The 21376-nt window shown below is 32.0% G+C and overlaps 1 protein-coding gene across 4 annotated transcripts in view; it reads left to right on the forward strand.

The window, feature by feature from the left end:
- The window catches only part of LOC132718740 (calcium uptake protein 3, mitochondrial-like), a gene marked incomplete at its 3' end in the record, with an annotated part of 89597 nt that extends 72400 nt beyond the window's left edge, over positions 1-17197 (forward strand). For 2 of the 4 annotated variants that reach the window (XM_060702460.1, XM_060702461.1), the window contains 4 exon segments: positions 4984-5064; positions 12196-12273; positions 16114-16202; positions 17020-17197. In XM_060702460.1, coding sequence (XP_060558443.1) covers positions 4984-5064; positions 12196-12273; positions 16114-16202; positions 17020-17197 — 426 coding nt within the window. 4 annotated transcript variants of the gene reach the window in all.
- Positions 17198-21376: the final 4179 nt, after the last annotated feature.

Here is a 21376-nt window from a genome sequence, read left to right on the forward strand (position 1 = left end):
CCCTTCTTTATCTATATTGAATATATTTCTTTATCTCGATATTTTTATTTCGATTTTTTCAGTATCTCGATGTGATATTTCAGTCCCAATAGTTATTTTCACACTATAATCCTTTGTTTATCTCGACAAATAATTGTTCGTCTGCGCCCTCCCGCAGAGGTGTGAAAAACACAAAGCGGACGGTTATCGCTCAAAGCGCGTGTCATAATAATTAATGATGATATGTTTGTAACAAGTCAAGGTGTTTTGAAAGTATTGTTTATCTAATTAGCGTGTTGATTGACTTATGTCGAAAATGAGTGAATTTTCCGTTATGTATAAAACATACGAACACTGTATTTTGAAAAGTGATTAAAATGTGTTTAATACTGTGTGCTATCATTAGAATAAACTTTACTGCAAGTGATATCAGTTTGTAAACTTGTTATCGAATAATCGGTAAATTAAATAAACATGCTAACTATTCATAAATTGTGTGCTTTTATAAATGTGCTATTACTCTCACAAAATGATTGCTATGAAATGTGTTCATGTAATTTATATGTGTTATGTTATATATGCAATGTTAAAGTACTAAATAAATAAATAAATAAAGTTAGAAAACAGCGTTTTGTTTTAGTGGTGTATAACTGAGTAAACCTCACTATGTGTCAATCACATAGCACCTAAATGCTGTATTTCCGCTGGTAAACATCCGTTAAATTATGTAACAAATTGTTATTTTTTATTGTAAGGATTGACACAAGATTATGAAACATCGTACTTATTTGACTTATAAGGGATGCGCATGTCTTCTGTAAAAATTAGTTTTTGACATGTTCAAACCCTCATACGTTTATCTCGACATTTCGTTATCTTGATATTTTTTTGACGGTCCCGAAGACTTCGAGATAACGAGAGTCGACTGTATATTATTTGTTGTACAAACTGTAAGTTATTGTGACATATGAAATTATTTTGTTGATTGTACAACACAAGGGGGGTAATCTTGTTATTGTTCAAGCCATAGCTTATAAAAACAAGGGGGATAACTATGTCATATGTTATTGAAAATTACATACAAGCAATAGCTTACAAAACAAGAGGGATAATACTGTTATATAATTTAATTATACTTATTGTTCAAGCCATAGTTTATCAATCATGGAGGATAACTGTGTTCTGTGATAAAAGTTACTATGTATATTGTACAAGCTATTGTAGATAATAAAACAAGGGAGGTAAATCATGTCATAGGATTATTTTTATTTATTTTTTGTACAAGCGATACCTTCAATTTGACATGCAATGTTGTTTTACCTGCAAAACCCTTTATTATTTATTTATTGCCCATTTAGATAGTGTCCGTGGTGAGTTGAGTATTTAGATGGTAAATTATGCTGCATATTGTATTTTGTTGAGTGTTGTTTAGTTAGCTCACTTGAGTTTACTGTCACTTAGACTGGTAACAAAACATTATGAATGAGAGAAGCAAATTTTTAGAGAAAAAAAAAATGATTTGAGAACCAGTCAACCTTAGAAGCTCTGCAATTGGTTCAATTTGAAAAATTGGATTTCAGTTTTAACCAATCAGATTTGAAAACTCAAGAGACAACTTGGGAATTAGTGAAAACTAAGGACATTTGTTGTGATCTCAAAGTAACTCAGTTAAGCTTTGCTACCGCAAGTTGGGCTTTTAAATTATTTGTTGATAATAAATTTTATACTAGTAATCATTTAGCCTTAGTTCACAGCATCAAATAAGAAATTTTTTATAGCTGGACTCAAGAGGCTGTTTACAGTGTTGAAGTCTACAATAAATTGTCATGATAGTACAGTTACAAGTGTTTTAAACTCAAATGATCTAATGTAAATGCATTACTTTGTATGAAAAAATTGTGATGTTCAAATTTTCTTACACTTGAAAAATGTCCTGGGTGAAAAAAATGACAGTTTCTATGTGATATCACATCTAATTCTTATATTTAATTTATATTCTGCAGAGAGTAATGTAATAACTGTAGACTAGAAGCCAGGCCAGCATGCACATTTGTGTAGAGCCTAGCAATACAGGGTCTAATCTATACTGTTGGCTGACTTATTGTCAAGTTTAATATCTTGATCTCCCTAAAAATTGATAATGGACAGCTCCCAAAATAGAAACTGGACAAGTCCATTTTAGAAATTCAGCCGGTTATAAAGTTGACAAGGGAGAAAATTTGAACAAGATATGTGTTATATTATAGCCACATTTTGTACTTGGAATGTATTGATGTAACAAGAATGATATTTGATTTTTCAGCATTATATGTTATAATTATATATAAGCAGAATATTTTAGTGTGTTATATGAATTATTAAAATTTATATGTCAAAGATGTCCTGTATGACTTGCTTTATTTGACATTTTTCATAAAAGAAGGAGATTCATTATTGTATAACATAATAAAATGACAAAATGTTATAACATACCTGTTAAATGTGAAGGTTCTTCAATCTTAGCTTTAGAGATTCTTAAGTAACATAAGAAATAACAACCTTTAAAATCAAGGGAGTGGTTATTCAAAATCTTTGAAATAGGTGGATTTGTAAGTCTATGAATTAAAAAACTTTGTAATGGGTGGATTTGCAAGTCTGGGAGAGGTTACAAAACTTTGTAATGGGTGGATTTGCAAGTCTGGGAGAGGTTACAAAACTTTGTAATGGGTGGATTTGCAAGTCTTGGAGAGGTTACAAAACTTTGTAATGGGTGGATTTGCAAGTCTTGGAGGGGTTACAAAACTTTGTAATGGGTGGATTTGCAAGTCTGGGAGAGGTTACAAAACTTTGTAATGGGTGGATTTGCAAGTCTGGGAGGGGTTAAAAAACTTTGTAATGGGTGGATTTGCAAGTCTGGGAGGGGTTACAAAACTTTGTAATGGGTGGATTTGCAAGTCTTGGAGGGGTTGCAAAACTTTGTATTGGGTTGATTCACAAGTCAAGGGAGGGGCTTATAATACAATTTTAAAATGGTATGATTTTCAAGTTTGAGATTTAATTACCAATGAAAAGGTGGATTCCTTCATCTAGGAGGGGTAATTGGATGAGTTCTTCATTAATGATAAATATTGGAGGTAAAAGAACATGTCATTGAGAAGGGACAGGGGTTTAAATATTTAAATATGTCAAATATTGTAAATTGTAGACTAATAATTTTGTTGTCTTTATTTTGTTATGTGAATGTAAAGCCACTAACTTTCTTTAATGTTTGGTTTGTAGATAGTTTAGTGTACTGAGTATGAGATTCATTTTGCAGATAGCATGGTCTTAATTCATACTAGTTTGAATGACAATGCATTTATGCCATCTTTAAAAAAGAGTGGCTTAGCTAAGTAGCATTGTGCTTAATGTGGCCATTCTGTAATATATATGGCTTTCAGAAATTTGGGGTTGAGTCTTGTGTATTTTAACCATTTAATTGAGAGAAAAGTTAAACTCAGCTTAAATAAGACATGGTTAAGCTATTCCTGTAGGACATATTTTTTGTCTGAAATAAGCATCCCCCCCCCTTGAAAATCTATCTATTGAATAAGCCTGAAAGGCACCTTTTTCATTAACAAAAATTGTAAAAACTATTATATTAATAATTGGCAAGATAAATATTTTCATTTGAATAGGTCCTTTATATGTTAATGCTATGTGATGCATGCTTTTTGGTGACATCATCATTCTGTAGTCAAGAAAAGTCTCTTTAACATGGGAGGTTTTAAACACCATTTACAAGGGACTTCTTACTGAAATAATTCTTAATTAGTAAACTCGCATTCCTTGGATTAATGTACTTGGGACAGAGCTGACTCTGATTAAACACCTCTTTTACTCCCTAAACTTCATTTTACACTTGCCTACTCTCTAAACATGGGTTTTACCTTCTAAAATTCAGTATATACACTTTTTAGCTGGTCTGTTTCAAAGAAAAGGCATGCGTTTTTGATCGCTGTGGCATTGTTGTGTAAGACAAGGGGCATAAATCTGAAAGCAATATTTTTGGAGTTATGTCCCTTTTTAACTTAGAATTTTTTTAACAGATGCCAAGCGTTAACAAACACACCACATGTGGTGCTCTTCTTTTCCATAGTTTATATAGCTTTTAGATTTTGACTGTATTTAGTTGTATGAGTATAATCAGGAATGTTCTGTTATATTTTATTTTTTATGCACTTTTAATATCGGCTGTTTATATAGCTGTAGGCAGTGTAGAATTTATTTACCCAACTTCTGCTCATTTAATATAATGTATAATATTGAAATCATTGCATTTAAATGGTGCTTCTTGCTGTAAAATTAAAACACTAGTTTTAGTTTCTGTATATACATGTATATATATATGACAGATTTTGAATTATATATGCCTGATCTGTAGCTGAATGTAATTATTGTGCACCCAGCATATAAAGATTATGGACACACCGAAGTATTGCAAGAATACACCTGCACAGATTGCGGTCTCCTTGCAAAAAATTATTCTCACAAAAAATAATGCCTCATTCAGCCAAAACATAGCCAATTAACCCTGTAGAAAAAATTATCGTCGAATAATTGTACTATAAGTAGAATTCTTTTGTGATATTCAAATGTGAAAAGAAAAGAACATGCAACACTTCAATGGAATGAATCTAAAATAAACAATGTTCATTTACTGAAATCACCATAATTTTGTAAATAATTTTTGGATTTTCCTTTATTTGTTTCTATTAATAGCCTGTGAATTGTTACTATAAATATCCCCTTAATTAATATATTTCAATTAATTATCATTTCCATTATTATCAATAATAGTATCAAATAGATTTGAGCACAAGTAACCTTTAAATTCAGTGATTTCAAACTAAAATATTTATTTTTTATAATCAAGCTGTCATAATATTTACCCAACCCAGCTTCATGTACATGAAACAAACAGTCGCTTCTCATACATGAAAACAAAAGCTGCTCTCACGTGTATTGATTTGCCATTTCTTTCAGTTGGAATCATTCTTCATTCTTCCGCCACACGAGCGCAAGTTTGTTCCCCGAGAAAAAAAGCATTTGCAGGCGTTACTAGATGTAGGTGATACAGCATTGAGTAGTTTCGACAGAATAGTGTCAGCCGCATGTTAATTTTTTTGTCTTTTTACCTGCAGTGCACTTTGGGAAAAGAAGCGAATTTTAGTGTAAGCTCATCTCTGGCAAGGTATTGAAAACAAAACGAAGTTTAAGTTGTTTAATAAAAAGTAAAGTTCAGAAAGAATAAGATTTCACAAAGTCAATCAGAGGTGACGAATAGATTTAAATTTTTTTTATTAAATAACTTGACAGAAAATTACTTTATTAAGAGATCATTTTGATTGTTTTGAAAGTAAAAAAAATTTATTTTGAATATTTTTTAGGTTAAATTTTGGCAGAGGGAGAGTTTACGCTTAAAATTCATCGTCACTTTTTTCCCTGCTATTGCAGAGGCACGCTATTACATATATATATTGTATATAATCAGATACGATCCCCTGTAGCTATATACAGTATCTGCTTGCTTCTTTTAATATCACATATTAGCTTTATTATTGTATAACTGCAAGGTTGTCTAGAGCTTTTTCTCGTTTTAACATAATGTCTTGTTTTCATACTAACAAACTATATATATATGCATTTGCTAGAAAATAAATCTGGACTTTCTTTGCTAATCAGAAACAGAAGGCTGACACAGTTTAGGAAACAAAACCTGCGAAAGTTGGTTTGCTGGTTGTTTTTTTTTTCCAGATTTTTTAACTATTTTTTTTTCCATTGCAGGAGTGATAAATATAAGTTTCAGATTTCATTGTACCAGTTTTGCAATATGAATACCAAATCAGGCAGTTTTTTCTTCATTGTAATTGAACATAAAGAGTCTTATTTCTTTGCTTGCATTGCCAATACTAAAACAAAATATCACTTTTTGCAAAAATAAAAATGTAAATGTAAGTAAAAAAATAAGTGAATTTTAAGTTTGTAACCTAGCCTTAATATATTAAGTTAACGATTTAAAAGTGTGTTTAAATTTATTGTAAGAGATGTCATGTTAATTCCATTACATCTATCATATATTTAGCAAATACATACACTGCCATCAATATGGTGTTCACATGACCCTTGCAAAGCAATTTCCTGGGTATTTCCTTTCCTTGGAACCCATGTAAATATCCCCAGCTTTAAATATTCCATGGTGCACAGTTTAATAACCTATAAACACTCCATGTGGCATTTTTACCTTGAGGATGATAATTATATAACCTTACTACTGGGAAATTTTGGACAAATAAGCTGAATCTTTTATGTCTGGGGCCCATCATTGTTTAAAATTGTATTTTGGGTTCTTGATTTGTATAAATTCAAAATTTCAGGAATTTACAAGAAAAGATAAAGTATTTTGCTTGAATGGGTTAACCAATAGCTTTGGTTTTGGAACAGTCTGTACAAAGTTTAAGGTTGTTGACTTCAAACCACTTGCCCTTCACCGCTGTGGGTTTGAATCCAGACAGGGACTTTGGATTCTTTCATGTGAGGAAGCTATCCAGCTAGCTTACGGAACGTCGGTGGTTCTACTCGGGTGCCTGAAATAATGCACGGAAGGGCACCTGAGGTCTTCCTCCACCAGTAAAGCTGGAATGTCGCGATATGACTTATACTGTGTCGATGTGACGTAAAACCCAAAACAAACAAACAAAAAACAAAGTTTAAGAAATTTCAATATCATAGTACAAAATTACAGCTGAGCCAATGGTCAGACTGCAGAGTAAAAAGTGCAGGACCTTGACTTGGCTTTAGAAAATATCTTATGTTCCCTCCCCTGTTAAGAATTTGAATTCATCTGAGTTTATCAATTTTAATGCTCAGTTGTACTGACCCATTTAAACTTCCACCAGGTACGGTGACAATAGGTTGATATTTATGCAAGGGCTATATTTTTTTTCAGCTTAAAAATAGCTTAATTTAGCTATTTTGGTCATGGGGATGATATTTGTGTCTTCTGTGATCCTGCACTGTCTTTGCTAGTAAAATACAAGCTTTTTGCAAGTCTTTTGCCAATTTTAGACCAACTTTGGGTAACTTGCTGTCATTGTCATTCTAGATGCAATGTTTACCAAACAATATATAGTTGATATGATCACAAGGATTGAATTTCTTGCCAGTCGATAGTAAGCTCCATTTGAAGAGTTCTGTTAAAATTAAAAAGATACATCTTATTTGTAGTTTGAAACAAAAGCATATTATTTGTTGTAATTAACATCTAAACATATGTTATCGTTTGTTATTGTAAAAATGTATCATATAGTACATTGTTTTACTAAACTATCACATATTTAAAAAGGTTTATGTAACTGGGTATCTGGCATTTACTTAATATTTATCATATAACAAGCAAAGTGAATATGGACCTACATGCAAGTCAAATTGATTTTGGTTAAACCATATAAAGAGCAGGGTAAAAGTGAACCCCCTTGCAGGTCAAATTGATTTTGGTTAAACCATATAAAAAGCAGTGTGAAAGTGGACCTCCTTGCAGAACAAATTGATTTCGGTTAAAACCATACAAAAGGCAAGGTGAAAGTGGACCATGCAGATAGAATTGTTTTTGGTCAAATCATATTGGTTTGGGTTAAACCATATAAAAAGCTGGGTGAAAGTGGACCTTCTTGTAGGTCAAATTGATTTTGGTTAAACCATATAAAGAGCAGGGTGAAAGTGAACCTCCTTGCAGGTCAAATTGATTTTGGTTAAACCATATAAAAAGCAGTGTGAAAGTGGACCTCCTTGCAGAACAAATTGATTTCGGTTAAAACCATACAAAAGGCAAGGTGAAAGTGGACCATGCAGATAGAATTGTTTTTGGTCAAATCATATTGGTTTGGGTTAAACCATATAAAAAGCTGGGTGAAAGTGGACCTTCTTGTAGGTCAAATTGATTTTGGTTAAATCATGTCACAAGTAGTGTGAAAGTGGACCTCCTTGCAGGTCAAATTGATTATGGTTAAACCATATAAAAAGCAGTGTGAAAGTGGACCTCCTTGCAGAACAAATTGATTTCAGTTAAAACCATACAAAAGGCAAGGTGAAAGTGGACCATGCAGATAGAATTGTTTTTGGTCAAATCATATTGATTTGGGTTAAACCATATAAAAAGCTGGGTGAAAGTGGACCTTCTTGTAGGTCAAATTGATTTTGGTTAAATCATGTCACAAGTAAGGTGAAAGTGGACCTCCTTGCAGGTCAAATTGATTATGGTTAAACCATATAACCAACAGGGTGAAAGTGGACCTCCTTGCAGGTCAAATTGGATTTTGGTTAAACCATAATAACAATCAGGATGAAAGTGGACCTATTTGCGTGAAAAATTGATTTTGGTTAAACCATGTAAAAGCAATGTGAAAGTGGACCTTCTTGCAGGACAAATTGATTTTGGTTAAAAACCATATTACAAGCAGGATGAAAGTGGACCTCCTTGCAGGTAGAATTGATTTTGGTTATACCATATAAAAAGCAGGGTGAAAGTGGACCTCTTTGCAGGAAAATTGATTTTGATTAAACCATATAAAAAGCAGGGTGAAAGTAGACCTCCTTGCAGGTAGAATTGATTCTGGTTAAACCATATAACCAACAGGGTGAAAGTGGACCTCCTTGCAGGTCAAATTGGATTTTGGTTTAACCATAATAACAATCAGGATGAAAGTGGACCTATTTGCAGGTAGAATTGATTTTGGTTAAACCATATAAAAAGCAGGGTGAAAGTGGACCTCCTTGCAGAACAAATTGATTTTGATTAAAACCATATTACAAGCAGGATGAAAGTGGACCTCCTTGCAGGTAGAATTGATTTTGGTTAAACCATATAAAAAGCAGGGTGAAAGTCGACCTCCTTGCAGGTCAAAATGATTTTGGTTAAATCATATAAAAAGCAGGGTGAAAGTGGACCATGCAGATAGAATTGATTTTGGTTAAACCATATAAAAAGCAGGGTGAAAGTGGACCTCCTTGCAGGTCAAATTGATTATGGTTAAACCATATAAACAACAGAGTGAAAGTGGACCTCCTTGCAGGTCAAATTGATTTTGGTTAAACCATATAAAACAGGGTGAAAGTGGACCTCATTGCAGGTCAAATTGATTTTGGTAAAACCATATAAAAGCAGGGTGAAAGTGGACCTCCTTGTAGGTCAAATTGATTTTGGTTAAACCATATAAAAGTAGGGTAAAAGTGGACCTCCTTGCAGGTCATATTGATCTCAGTTAAACCATATAAAAGTAGGGTGACAGTGGACCCCCTTGCAGGTCAAATTGATTTTGGTTAAACCATATAACAATCGGGATGAAAGTGGACCTCCTTGCAGGTCAAATTGGTTTTGGTTAAAGCAGGGTGAAATGGACCAATCCTTGCAGGTCAAATTGTTTTTTGTTAACTGTGAAAATGGACCTCCTTGCAAGTAAAATTGTTTTTGGTTAACTGAAAATGGACCTCATTGCAGGTCAAATTGTTTTTGGTTAAACCATATAAGAAGCAGTGTGAAAGTGGACCTTGCAGGACATAGATATAAGTCATATGACCTTTAAAGTGTTGGTTTGACTTGAAACAAAAATAAAAGTTTTAATTGAAATAAAACATATTAAAACTACATGTATTGCATTGCATATTTAGCTTTGAAAACAAGTTGAAGACAGTAAAAAAAGGCATGGAAAAGAGAGGTTTTTTATTGTTAATATTCAGCATTGGGAAAGGAAATTATAGTACATTGTATTTTAGATAGCATTTTGTAAATGACAGATTCTGGCATGAGTTATACATGTACAAATGAATGGAATGGAAGAATATGTTCTTTTGTTTATGTTTATCTAGGAGAAAAGAGTTGTGCATGGACTGTGCATAGTTGCATAAATAGGACAAAATACATGTATTTTGTTCATTTCGCCTTCTGAAAAAGTTTTTGAGCAAAGTTTTGATAAAAAATTTGTTAATGCTCTTTGAGGCTTTAAGCTTTTAATCAAACCCATGCTTTGTGGAATTTCGTTATTTTTTTCCCCCTCATCATTTTTAACCGTTTCAGCTTCATGATACAATGTTGATTGATTGAATTGATTTTTAAAAATAAAATTACAGGTGATATTTAGTGTTTATTGCATAAATAAGATTAACAAGTTTTCTTTGCATTTCAGTTTGGGTTTGGGATTTTTTTTTCGCACATTTTTTAAAAAAATCCTCGGGCTGGATTTAATTGTTCTTTTTAAATAATCAAACAAGGGTAGAAAAAAAAATTGGAAAAATAGGGAAAATAATTAAATTTAAAATAAGAATAATTAGAATTAAAGTAATCAATATTTGATATACTCAAGATGGCTAAACACAATGGGTATGAAATTTGTTACCTTGCAATTATTTGCTGTATTAAAAGAAAACACTGAAAAATATTTGATACACTAATTTTGAATGACTTGAATCAATTTTGATTTCAAAATTCATTGGTCTATTCAGTATTAGATATTATTAATGCGGAGACCAGTCTGATTGGTTGCTTCATAGAGCACCTGTTTAAAATTGACCAATCACAAGGCATTTTTAATCCCCTTCCGCATAGCGGAAAGGGGATTATAGGAATGGCCTCCGTCTGTCAGTCTGTCCATACAAACCCAGAGGTACTTGTGTGACTTGGAGAACAATGGGTAACGGTACATTTCCTTTGATCCTATTCATTCCTTTTTTACTTGTGTGTCATTTTTAGACCTTGTGTGACTAAAAATGGCTGAAAAGATCAAAGGAAAATTCCATTTTGTAAGTACCATTTCGTAAGGACGTCTGAGTCCCTCTGTCCGTCCGTCCGTAACACTTTTGTGTCCGCTCCATAATTTTTAAACCACTGAAAATTTTTTAAAACAACTTGGAACAAGTGATCACCATAATGAGACTATATGCAGAGCGCAATAATTGGGTTGCTACCCCCAAGGTCAAGGTCACACTTAAAAGTCAAATGTTTCCTAATAAATAGTCTACATTTCGTGTCCGCTCCATAACTTTTAAACAACTCAAATTTTTTTTAATAACTTGGCACAACTGATCACCATTATGAGATGATATGCAGAGCCCAATAATTTGGTTCCTACCCAAAAGGTCAAGGTCACACTTTAAGGTTTAATGTTAAAAAGTCTACATTTCGGGTCCGCTCTGTAGCTTTTTAACTGCTGAACTTTATAAAAAAAATAACATGGCACAATTGATCACCATAATAAAAACATGTGCAGAGTTTAAAAATTGGGTTTCTACTCCCAAGGTGAAGGTCACACTTATAGGTCAAATGTTTAAAAGTCTACATTTTGTGTCCCATCCATACCTTTAAAACCTTTGAATTTTTTTATATAGCTTGACACAAGTGATCACCATTATGACACAATGTGCAGAGCACAATAATTGGGTTGCTATCCCCAAGGTCAAGGTCACACTTACGGGTCAAATGTTAGAAAGTCAACATAATTATCGTGTCTGTCCAAAACATTTAAATCCTTGCAATGTTTTTACGATAACTCAGCAAAAATGATCAGCATTATGACACCATTGGCAGAGCACAATAATCCTGAAGGTCAGGGTCACTCACACTCAAAGCTCCAATGTTAAACATCTATTTTTCATGTCTGCTCTATAACTTATTGACAATTCAAAGGTTTTAAAATACTTGGCACAAATGATCCCCACCATGACATAATCTGCATAGCTCAACATTCAGGTTGCCACTCTTAAGGTCAAGGTTTGAGCTCTCCATAACATTTTGACTTTGTGGAAGATTTTAAATCATGAGACTATGTGCTAATGATATGCATGGCACAACATCAAGGTCATGGTTGGCAAAAGGTAAGGAGGTACCCATTCATGTTCACTGCGGAAGGGGATTTAGCTGTCCTTCAGACTTCCTAAGTGTTACACTTGTTTCGTTTTGTCAGTGCCTTAGAAAAAAAAACATTGGCTGCTAAATTTATTTATTTCATATTAGGTTTAAATTAAGTGAAAAGTATAGAAATATTGGCTGGTAAAAACTGAGTCAAAAGGAAGTGGTATTAGAATATATGAACTGCTGGTTGTTATGCTAGCCCCTGATTTGGTTTCTTGCTTCCCCTTGTTGCTGCCAACTTTCTCACTTTTTGTTGAATGTGTTTTGCTAATTTTTCTGTACTAATACTCTTACAGCTAGAGGGTGTGTTTAGTAAACAGAGGGACTCTAGCGCAAAGAAACAGTCTGACAAACCTGAAGACGGCACCGAAAAAGTAGGTCATTTGGTCTTGTAGTAATAATAGCACACTAGAGCAAATATAGAGTTCTATGGAGCACTGTTTGTATTAGAATTGATAGAAGAAAGTCAAGATTTTTTTTACACCATGGGCTGGAATTGTTTATGAAAGACATAAAGAAAATATGATAAAATAAAAAATGACTGGCACAGACATACTTTCAAAAAACATTAGCTTTGTTGTTCAAACATGTGAACTCTCCCACTTTTAGAGGGAGACTCCCACTTTCTGCAGCCATATTTTCAAAGATTTTTCTTAAAATTATTGGTGTTTTTGCAAATTAAAGAAATCTCTCTCTTTTGGGTGTCTGTTTATTGCAAATTCTAAAATATCCCACTTTTTGATGAAAAAATCTCTCACTTGATCATTGAAAAAAGTTCACATGTATGGTTGTTCAGGAAGAAGTCTATTTTACACAAAAAAAGAAAATACCTGGCTGAATGGCAATTCCTATCATTTTTGTAAACGCTTATAAATTGTACATGCTTCTTTCGAGATATTGCCTTAGATTTTTGTGTCGCCTCTACAGAGTGTGTCCGTCTGTCCGTCCGTTCGTCACAAAAATTGTGCGGACTACTCCACATAAACTACTGGTGCAATTTCATCCAAACTTTACAGGAATGATCAGTACCAAGTCTAGTCGTGCATATTGTCAGCATTTTCCGGTTCAATGATTTTTGTCAGAGTTATGGCCCTTTGATAAAAAGGTTTTTTTTTCTGTGTGTTGCCAGATACACAAAAGCTTGTCCGGACTACTCCTCATAAACTACTGGTGCAATCTTATCCAAACTTCAGAGGAATGATCAGTACCAAGTCTAGTTGTGCACTGTCTGTCTGTCCGTCTGTCACAAAACTTGTCCCAACATGAAATTGGCCATCATGAGGCAACACATGTGATCACTGATCACTCTTGTTTCTTTTAAGATGATCATTATGTCTTAGACATATTAAGACATAGAATGTCCTTTTTTATATCTCCACAGCAAATTTTTTTGTCTTCTAGCTGTCACTACTTAATTCCAAACTTTTTTTGTAAGGTTCAATATTCTGTATTAAAGTTTTCATTAGGGTTATAGGGTTTAATGGTCTTGTGTCTTTATCAATTTCATAGGATAATAACAAGTAATGGACTAGTATACACTGTAGATATCTTCACATATATAATATCTATGTAACCTAATGTAGTCTAACATTATAATTATATAGATCCCATTTATTCACATAACAATTCTATATCTATATAGTGGTTTATTATATCTCACAGCTATTATTATTATTTCTAAAGCACTATATATAACATTGTACTTTGTTTCTTAAAGATAAATAGTATTGTTTTACCATAGTAAAAATAGTCAAAGTCAAGTTTCAGAGTCAAATACAACTTTACAGTAAAGGTCAAAGTTGAAGGTCAAATTTGTAATAAGTTACTACATTGCAAACTTTATAATATAATCATTATTGAGTTAATCTTCTAACTGAAGATTATCAATTGTTTCAGTAACATAGAGATACAATAAATGTTTGCTAAAATAACAGGTCACCATTTATCTCATATGAAAGTAATCCAGGTCAAGGTCACAACTGGAGGGTCAGAAAAGGTTAATGATATGTAGTTAGCCAAGTTATTTTCGACTATCAGTATGATGAAGGTAGTGGAATAGCATTGAGGTAATTGAATCTCAAAGCACCTGTTTAAGCTTAATTCTACTTTTAATTACATGTATATTTATTTTCATATATAATGCTGTTTTGCTATTTATAATTTTTGTGTGATTTCATAGCAAGAATGTAATGAACTTTACCTGCTTTGTATTTAGAATTGTCTTTTTGTTAGAGATTTCAATATCAAAATTTGCTACCTGGATATATTGTGAACAGATTGTGGTTGGACTGAATAATATGCTACATGTACTTTGCTGGCCAGGCTTGAAGTAGTGGCTTGAGCAAATCAGTTTTGCCATGGAAATGTTAAGTTAAGCATGTAATCTGAACTTTCAAGATTTGTGTTTATACATGTAACTTGCACATCCATCTGTTTTAATGTATTTTATACAAAATTTGGTAACCAATTTAAGGTAAGTGCTTGTCTTATGATTGAGATTGAAAGTTAATTAAGTAAGCAGTTAAAGCGGTCTAAATGCTCAGAAAACATAAACTTGAAAAATGTTACATAAATCAGCAGAGTCACCAGGGACAGTAAAATAAATGGGGGGATAATTGAAAAGATATCAAAGAAACACACTCAGAATTTAATTGTAAACCAGTATGCATAGCGTGATTTGAGTTAAAAACCATTGAACAGTTAGAAGTCATTTTGCACAGTAAAATTATTATTCTGGAAAAAACAAGTGAGCAAAAGAGATCTGTAACTTTGCAAGCATGTTACTTAGTAGAGATCTACACTAAAATATAAAAAAAATTGTTAAAAAAAAAATCCAGTCTTGTCTTGTCTTGTCAAAAACGGCAATGGGTCCCTTTTATAATAAAATTATGCAGTATTGCATTTACTGATATACCGTCTGCTAATTGTCTTGTAAAAAATGATGTTGTCACTCTGCAGGCATCTTCAAATTAATGAGAAACAGTATTGAAAATAAACATATCAAATGGATGAATTATTTTTGCCAGTAAATTATGTGAATAATATTTTTTAATGTATTTGATTTAGTAGATAAAACTTTGATAGGAATAGAAAGTTACATTTTCATGAAAAGATGACCTAGACTTACATAAATTTGTGATGACACTTAGACAGTTTCTGCCATTAAATTTGAGCCGTGTCACGACAAAACCAACATAATGGGTTTGCGACCAGCATGGATCCAGACCAGCCTGCGCATCCGCGCAGTCTGATCAGGATCCATGCTGTTCGCTATTAGTTTCTTTACTTGTTATAGGGTCTTAAGCGAACAGCATGGATCCTGATCAGACTGCGCGGATGCGCAGGCTGGTCTGGATCCATGCTGGTCGCAAACCCATTATGTTGGTTTTGTCGTGACACGGCTCATTTAATAACATGCCTGGCATGCATTACTTACAAAATTACTTACTGTTTTATATTCAAAAGTTGTCAGTGAATTAAGAGTTAATTTGACTGGTTCTATATTAGAGTTCAGTTATGTGAAAAGACTTACATCTTTGTTAATTTAAGAAAATGGTCCAGTCTAGACTCTGAAAATTGATTTAACATTAGAATATTCTTGAAATAAATAAATTTTTGAACTGAGACAACTTTATCTCAACAGGCAGCTAGCTGCAAAAAAATGTTATGTTTTTAAGCTTTTATTTCATGATTCAAGTTTAATGCCTTAATTCAAGCAATTTGTTGTTTTATCAGAAATTAAGTTGTCAGGTGGTATTAGTTATTTTATGTTTTGATATATTGTGTATTAAATATAATTCAGGTCTGGCACAATCTGAATTTGATTCACTTGTTCGGTTTTTTTTTGAAAGCATTTTTTAACATGTCCATATGATATCAATATAGTAAATTCTTGAAAATTTCCACTTGTCCGTACATGTGCTGAGATGACCTGAGCAATACTGAGAATTGATTTTTGCCATCCCTGAATTAATGTTGACTTACCCAAAGACATTTTAAATGTAATTTTAATATACCCAAAGAAAGCATTGTATTAACTTCCAGTTAAGTAAATTCTGAATTTATATTGAAATTTTCATAGAAGATTAGCAAGCCAAAAAAAAGTTGTTTGTGATTTGAAAAATATTACACAATGTTTTGAACTTATTATAAATTTATATCATTAATTATAAATGTTGAACAAGTGACATGGGATTTTATCTTTCTTATTAAAGTCAGTGGAGCCAATCCAGGAGACGACATTGTTGTTACATTTCTTTGGAAGACGAGGAAACGATGTACTCAAATATGAAGATTTTCACACGTAAGTGTTTTCTTGCTGGACCACAGCTTGCCATTTATGTGACAGACCCTTGCTGAGAAGATTATTTCAAGAATTAAAGCTTTGTTTGTTCACTTGACAATATGTTACTTTTTATACATTTTAAAAATGTTCATGAAAATAAGGCTGAAGGAATCGGCAGGCATCCTGCTTTAAAAGTTAAACCACCTATTCAAGAATTTATAATGGAGACAGTTTAATATATTGAAACCCTTAGCCTGCTGGATTCAATATTTATAAAAACTTTGCAACCAGAATGGAGCCAGAACAGATTGCACATTTATGGTGCCTGATTAGTCTCTACTACTGGTTGTCAAATGCTTACATTTTGAAATTTCAAAACAAGCAATGGACACTTCTTGAAAATAGGTAGATGCTGATCTGCTGCGTGGATGTCATCTTGTGTAGCAAATAAATCATAGTGTACAATGGGTACTATGTTGAGATATATTGAGAGTATTTTAGCGAACTTGTCATCCATTTTAATGATGACATAAATAATTTCATCGCTGTAGGTTTCAGCCGCACCAGTGTATATCTATTCTTTCATATGTTAAAGCTTAGTCCAGCTAGCTTACTGAATGTCAGTGGTTCTACTCAGGTGCCTAAGATAATGCACAGAGGGGCAGGGGAAGTCATCCTCCACTAGTAAAAGCTGGAAAGTTGCCATAGGACTTATACAGTGTTGGTGCGACATAAAACCAAACAAAAAATTTCATAATAGCATAATGTCAATGTCAGAAAGGAAGCTTATCATGTATGTATGGTTGATATTGCACTTTAATTTTTTTCGTCACAGATTCATGACAAACTTACAGAGTGAGGTGATAGAGTTAGAGTTTCTAGAGTTTTCTAAAGGTATGCAGACGATATCGGAGGAAGATTTTGCACACATTCTCCTACGTTACACAAATCTTGACCAGCTTGAGATAGGGGAATGTATCAACAGAGTGAAAGAAAGGATGCCTGTAGAAAAGGTAATTTTGGTAGTTTGAAAAACAGAATTTTGGTAATTTATTTGAGATTTTAAAACGTAGTTAGAAATTGGTGCAATATAACAATTGAGGGTTAAATTCCCCATCAAACTCTCAAAAACCCAGAAAGTTTAATTATCGACTAAAGATAGAAGTCTGGAAAAGCGAGGTCCTGAAGACCAAACGTAACAAATTAACAAATAACAGTGATAGCACAGTGATAAATTATTAATATTTCATATTTATTTTGTAGCCTTCTGATGTAAGCCAGTATTAAAATTAATTTAACACCTTAATCTACATGTATATGGAAGCCTTTTTTCAGAGATGTTGGTTTGACCTTTGGAGCACCTGTTTCTATTTTCTGTAGCCTTTAAGCATAAAACCACTTCCATAGAATAGCATTGTCACTTGCAACCTGTTTAATTTATGTAATGAATTTGCTCAGCTTTGAATTTGGAACAGTCCATTTGAAGTTTTAGAGACTTCATTATCAAAATTCAAAAATTTAGCTACCAACAGTTTAGAGCCTCCCCCCTTTGAAGGTCACTTCTCCAAGACCCATAAGTCTTTGACTAAATAATAATGATTTGTGAATTAAAAAAATCCTGTTTTAAGTTAAACTACTAAAGGTATTTTTTTAAACTTCACACATGTCTTCATGGCCCATAACCAATTATAGATTTTGAACTAAGTTCCTGCCATCATTTTAAGAGGTTTTTATTATGCTACATGTATTTAAAGCAATGAGAATAGTAGAGAAAGTTGACCTGGCTGCTCTAATTGTTGACTATATGCTTACATTATTGAGCCGTGTCACAACAAAACCAACATAGTGTGTTTGCAACCAGCATGGTACCAGACCAGCCTGCGCGGAGTCTGATAAGGATCCATGCTGTTCGCTTACAAACCCTATTACAAGTAGAGAAACTGAATGCCCGGATGCGCAGGCTGGTCTGGATCAGGGTTCGTACAGTCTTAAAAAGTGCTTAAATTTCAGTCCCTTTCTTAAAAAGTGCTTAAAAATAATAAAAAGTGCTTAAAAGTCCTTGAATTTGATAACTCTCTTGAAAAGTGCTTAAAAAGTGCTTAAATTTGCTACAAATGTGCTTGAAAATAATTGAATGACCGACTAATGTCGGTAAAAATCAACAAATAAAAAAAAAAAAACAAAAAAAACCCGATCTTGTTTATGATATATTGAAGTTAGGGGTTTAACAGGGGGCCATACAACAGGGTGGCAGTTAAGTTTGTATTTGTTGCTATCTTTGTTGTTATTCTATAGAAGCTGTAGCCAAAAAATGTATTTTCAACAAGAAATGACTTATAAATTAATATTGGTTAAACATTGTGTAGGATATAGACGCAACAAATTGTGCTTGAAAAATGGAAAAACATGCTTAAAAACTGCTTAAAAAGTCCTTGGATTTTGATACTGGATGTCTGTACGAACCCTGTGGATCCATGCTGGTCGCAAACGCACTAAGTTGGTTTTGTCTTGGCGCGGCTTATTTATACTTACCTATTTCAACCAATGGTTTATTTTGGCTTGTTCAGCTCCTTATTAAGGTACACATGGAAATAATTAAATATAAGCTTTAAGAGAATTATTGGATATTACAAAACAAAGACTTTAATAACATTGTTAAGTATTTGTTTAATTCAACTCCTGTAACTTAATTTTGTAGCCCTCAGAAACTAACAAATTATTATGTATTAACATTTATAATATGTTATATCTCAAGGATTTTGATTAACAGTAGACCGTATTTAGAACTGGGATACTTTCTTAATCTCTTCTGTTTATGTGTGTCTGAGTGCGCTTCTTAGATAGCTAGACTATTCTCCACCAAAACTGTTAGTTCACTTGCACTAGGAAAAATTCACATTCAGCATTATTTTCCATAAAATAAAATTAGATATGATCATAATGTTTTAACAACTGAAATAACTTGTACATGTCTTATGGAAGTGGCTGTGACAGATTATACAAGTACTTAAAATGGTGCAAAAGCAATACTTGATTAAATATTAAATAAAAGCTTCAATACATGAATAAGCACAGCAATACTTGATTAAATATTAAATAAAAGCTTCAATACATGAATAAGCACAGCAATACTTGATTAAATATTAAATAAAAGCTTCAATACATGAATAAGCACAGCAATACTTGATTAAATATTAAATAAAAGCTTCAATACATGAATAAGCACAGCAATACTTGATTAAATATTAAATAAAAGCTTCAATACATGAATAAGCACAGCAATACTTTGATTAAATATTAAATAAAAGCTTCAATACATGAATAAGCACAGCAATACTTGATTAAATATTAAATAAAAGCTTCAATACATGAAATAAGCACAGCAATACTTGATTTAATATTAAATAAAAGCTTCAATACATGAATAAGCACAGCAATACTTGATTAAATATTAAATAAAAGCTTCAATACATGAATAAGCACAGCAATACTTGATTAAATATTAAATAAAAGCTTCAATACATGAATAAGCACAGCAATACTTGATTAAATATTAAATAAAAGCTTCAATACATGAATAAGCACAGCAAATACTTGATTAAATATTAAATAAAAGCTTCAATACATGAATAAGCCACAGCAATACTTGATTAAATATTAAATAAAAGCTTCAATACATGAATAAGCACAGCAATACTTGATTAAATATTAAATAAAAGCTTCAATACATGAATAAGCACAGCAATACTTGATTAAATATTAAAAATAAAAGCTTCAATACATGAATAAGCACAGCAATACTATTGATTAAATATTAAATAAAAGCTTCAATACATGAATAAGCACAGCAATACTTGATTAAATATTAAATAAAAGCTTCAATACATGAATAAGCACAGCAATACTTGATTAAATATTAAATAAAAGCTTCAATACATGAATAAGCACAGCAATACTTGATTAAATATTAAATAAAAGCTTCAATACATGAATAAGCACAGCAATACTTGATTAAATATTAAATAAAAGCTTCAATACATGAATAAGCACAGCAATACTTGATTAAATATTAAATAAAAGCTTCAATACATGAATAAGCACAGCAATACTTGATTAAATATTAAATAAAAGCTTCAATACATGAATAAGCACAGCAATACTTGATTAAATATTAAATAAAAGCTTCAATACATGAATAAGCAACAGCAATCTTGATTAAATATTAAAATAAAAGCTTCAATACATGAATAAGCCACAGCAATACTTGATTAAATATTAAATAATAAAGCTTCAAATACATGAATAAGCACAGCAATACTTGATAAATATTAAAATAAAGCTTCAATACATGAATAAGCACAGCAATACTTGATTAAATATTAAATAAAAGCTTCAATACATGAATAAGCACAGCAATACTTGATTAAATATTAAATAAAAGATTAAATATTAAATAAAAGCTTCAATACATGAATAAGCACATTTTCTTATTCATGTTGTTCCTAGTTTTATTTAAATGTGCATAAATCATACGAGAAAACAAATTGGAGCGTTTCCTTTCTAAAACTTTAACTGCTATTTTCAATAGGTTTAGTCTTGGATTTCACGCATGCACATCCTGCTTTATCAGAAATTTATAATTTTTAATCTTGCAACTTAGGTACCTTGGTAGGATTACTAGGGAAAACTACGGGTACACATAATCTGTATTTAAAAGTTTAGGGTATATTTCTAAAATTTGGACCCCATTGTAAACATGTTTTTGTTTTTATAAACAAATTGATGTAGGCAAGAAAAAATTTTGCATTCAAAATAAAATGCAATACATGTATTTCATAGTCCAAGTCATAATGAAAAATGTGAAAATTTATATAAGAACGAAGTATGAGGTTTTAGAAAATGATTTTAAACATTTAATCTATACATTAATATTGTTTGTTAATAAGACTACAAGTTCTGGAATAATAAAGATATTACACAAATTTTTTGGTTAAAAAAATTTTGTAACTTTATGTACATGTACCCCTCCAGTCTTTAATTTTTATGCATGCATGTAGTACTAGTATTTTGTGGGTGAATAATACACTGAAATGAGTATGCTTATTAGACTTACTCCAGAATTAGAAATATTTGGGTTTTTCCCAGCTAATCCGGGGGTACAAACAAACTTTTTCAATTACACTTCGAAAATT

This window comes from Ruditapes philippinarum, unplaced genomic scaffold (genome assembly GCF_026571515.1).
Source record: "Ruditapes philippinarum isolate M1 unplaced genomic scaffold, ASM2657151v2 ctg746_1_1_1_1, whole genome shotgun sequence".
Classification (NCBI taxonomy): domain Eukaryota; kingdom Metazoa; phylum Mollusca; class Bivalvia; order Venerida; family Veneridae; genus Ruditapes; species Ruditapes philippinarum.